General features: G+C 44.9%; 1 protein-coding gene across 2 annotated transcripts in view; it reads right to left on the bottom strand.

Moving 5' to 3' along the window:
- RGS20 (regulator of G-protein signaling 20) overlaps positions 1-2996 on the bottom strand; it is a 77444-nt gene that overhangs the window by 3266 nt on the left and 71182 nt on the right. For both annotated transcript variants that reach the window (XM_008572055.1, XM_008572054.1), the window contains one exon: positions 2728-2962. In XM_008572055.1, coding sequence (XP_008570277.1) covers positions 2728-2962 — 235 coding nt within the window. The remainder of the gene's footprint in view (positions 1-2727; positions 2963-2996) is intronic.

Raw genomic sequence — 2996 nt, 5'->3', positions numbered from 1 at the left:
CCCCCCCCCCCCCCCGCCTCCTCTCTGCCATGACAGAGGCCTGTGGAGGTCACTCACCATTAGCTGCTGGTTTGTGCAGCAGCCTCTTAACAGGTCTTTCGGTGCCAGTGAGTCTAAGGGCCTCTCCTAACCATGCTCCGCAGTTTGGCCAGAAGGCTCTTTCTAGAATGCAAATCTGTTACTGATACTCCAGCTTCATACCTTGCACTGGCCTGTAGGTGTTCTCAGGATCAAGTCCTAAGCTCTCCAGTTCCAAGGTTAAGCTTCTGAGGCCCTTTATGATCTGCTTCCACTAATTCCCCAGCTCTACCTCACTGTTCCACACAACAGCTGTTCTGAATCACCTGGAATTTAAAGAAGGAAGGAGCTAGAACTATCTTGTCTTTGTTTCCTCTCTGTGTAGAACGACTTTCCCTCTACTCTGCCTGGTGGTCTACTTATCCTTCAGGTCTTGGTTTAGATTTCACTCCCCCCAACCCGGAACCCTTCACCAACCACCCAGAGGGAAGTAAAGGTCCCTCTTCTCGTGACCTTCCCCCCTGCACCCCCTCCAGCAGCTTCGTGAGTTTGAGGGCCCAGTGCTTATAAGTACAGCTCCTGGACAAAGAGAAATGCTCAATACCCATCGCTAGCCAAAAGGACGAAAGTTCCTGCTCTTGTTAGAGAGTGAGTTACTGCAGAAAACATTAAAAAAATACTCTATTTTACAAGCAGACAAGGTGCAAATGAAACCTCATTCTTAACAAGTTCCCAATGGAGAATATCATTGAGAGTGCGGACGGGGCCCAGTCAGGGCTCCTCCCAGGTGATAGCCCCTTTGTGCATAGGAGGAAACAGGCACAGAAGTTAAGAAATACACCCACGGTTGTGCAGTTAATAAGTGAGAACCGGGGTTCAAACCTAAGCTAATCTGACCCATCAGTCTATGCTCTTAAAATTTTCAAGCTTTTACACTTCAAGTAATAGATGCTTATATTTGGGGGGGAAGGGTCATATTTTTATATCATTTTTGCTTCCTAAATTTGCTAAGATGTCTTTTGGTTGTATAATGCTTTAAAAGACACTGACAAAAATTTTTGCCTTAAAAAAAGGAAAATTATGACAAAATAAAAATAAAAATATTTTTCCAAGCCATAAAAGACTAAAATCCTCTTGCTTTTATTAATCTAAAGTGGAAATAACTCTGAACTCAATATTCAGACACGTACTAAACATGTTACGACTGTAGCTGTAGCTGTAACAACTTGCAAACTTCAGAGAGCAGAATAGAGCCCGACTGTCTTTCTCCCAAGCAAGCTCCCTTTCCTGTCTGCCCAATTTCAGCCAACTACCCACCATCTGGTCTGCCTAAACCATGCAGGAGTCATGTGAGACTCTGGGATTTACCTCAAATCACACCTTCCAGTCTAGTTTCTCTTCAGCTGGTCTAGGTAGGCCCTCACCAGGTCCGTTTTTTTTAACTACTGAATTAGTTCTCTAGCCGTTCTCTATCTCTAATCTTCTAATCCATTCTGCAGCCAAGTTGGTCCTTCAAAAATCCACATTTGATGATATTACCAGGCTAAAATCCAAGGGCTTCCCAGGATAAAATCAGAAAACCTCAGCATGGCACCCAAACCTCTCCATGCTCTCAGACCGTCCCTTTTCTTTTTTTCTTTTTTTGTCCTTTTTTTTGAGACCGGCCACACCGCGCTCAGCCAGTGAGCACACCGGCCATCCCTATATAGGATCCGAACCCGCAGCGGGAGCGCTGTTGCGCTCCCAGCGCCACACTCTCCTGAGTGAGCCACGGGCTCGGCCCCCCTTTTCTAAATCTCCCCCCACTGCCTGCCACCAACCCCAGTAGTTTGGTAAACACCCTACACTTCAGGCAAACCAAACTGTTTACACTTTCACTGTTCCTACAGTGTCGCACTTTTATCCATGGCTAATCTAGTCCTATTCCCTGGGATTTCCCATCCCGCTGTGTTTCTGGTAATTTCCATTCTCCTCAGTCCATTTACAGCTTCCCCGAGCCACCTCTTCCTCATCCCCGCCCTGCCCCACTGTGGAGGGCTCACTCCTGTAGCCCTTGTGGGGACCTGGAGCCACCTCACCAGGATCTGCACCTGCCTGTCCACTTCTGGGCGAGCTCCTTGACAGGAGAGATCCTGCTTTACCAACCCTATGTTCTTAGCGGCACGTAGTAGGAATAAATGATTTTATAATATGATTTACAAGGCACCTCTCCTAGATTTTAAATTTGAAGAAACTCAAGCTCTTGAGAGGTGAAAACTTGCCCAATTTCACTCATCTGATAATTTCTCTGATATAAAAAAGGACACCCTGGGAAAACTTTTGCAGCATCAGTCTCCTATCAGTGATGCTATTAGTATATAATATAAAGATACCTGTAAAAAAGATTTTGTTCAGTATAACAGGATAATTTATTCAAAGGAATGTCTATAGGGTGTAATATTTTTAAACAGTGTTAAGAGCAAAATGCACAGACTCCCCTTCTGGAGAATCTGATGACAGTTACGGATATTTTTTTCCAGAAAAATGCATAAAATTTTTCACAGATTTCAGGGGGCAGTTGGACCCCATCTGTGGGACCACAGTCAAAGAGATTTGAAAATTCTATATTTTGTAGTACCCGTGACTGTGCAAGATGAATGGGACCAAACACAGAAGGGGCTACTTTTTACCAATGGCCTCCTGGGAGAAACCCTTTTCTTGGGCACACACCTCTTTAGGAGAAAGAATGGAAATGTAGTTTTCATATATTATCCTTGCTTTCTCTTCAATAATATTTTTATTAGCTTCTTTCTTCAGTTCCTCACAGGCCATCCAGAAAAGCATGTTTTCTTCACTGAATTCTGTTCGAAGGAATTCTCGGAAGGCATTTCTTCCCGCTGGGGTGATCATTAACTTGTCAAATGACTGGGCCCAGGCGTTGACTTCTTCCAGAGTAGGGGTGGGGCTGAGTGGAGACCAGAACAAAGGGGACAAAAGGC

The sequence above is a fragment of the Galeopterus variegatus genome, unplaced genomic scaffold (genome assembly GCF_000696425.1).
Source record: "Galeopterus variegatus unplaced genomic scaffold, G_variegatus-3.0.2 Scaffold750, whole genome shotgun sequence".
Lineage (NCBI taxonomy): Eukaryota > Metazoa > Chordata > Mammalia > Dermoptera > Cynocephalidae > Galeopterus > Galeopterus variegatus.
The sequence above is the reverse complement of the archived record's forward strand: the minus strand, read 5'-3'. Positions and strand labels throughout refer to the sequence as shown.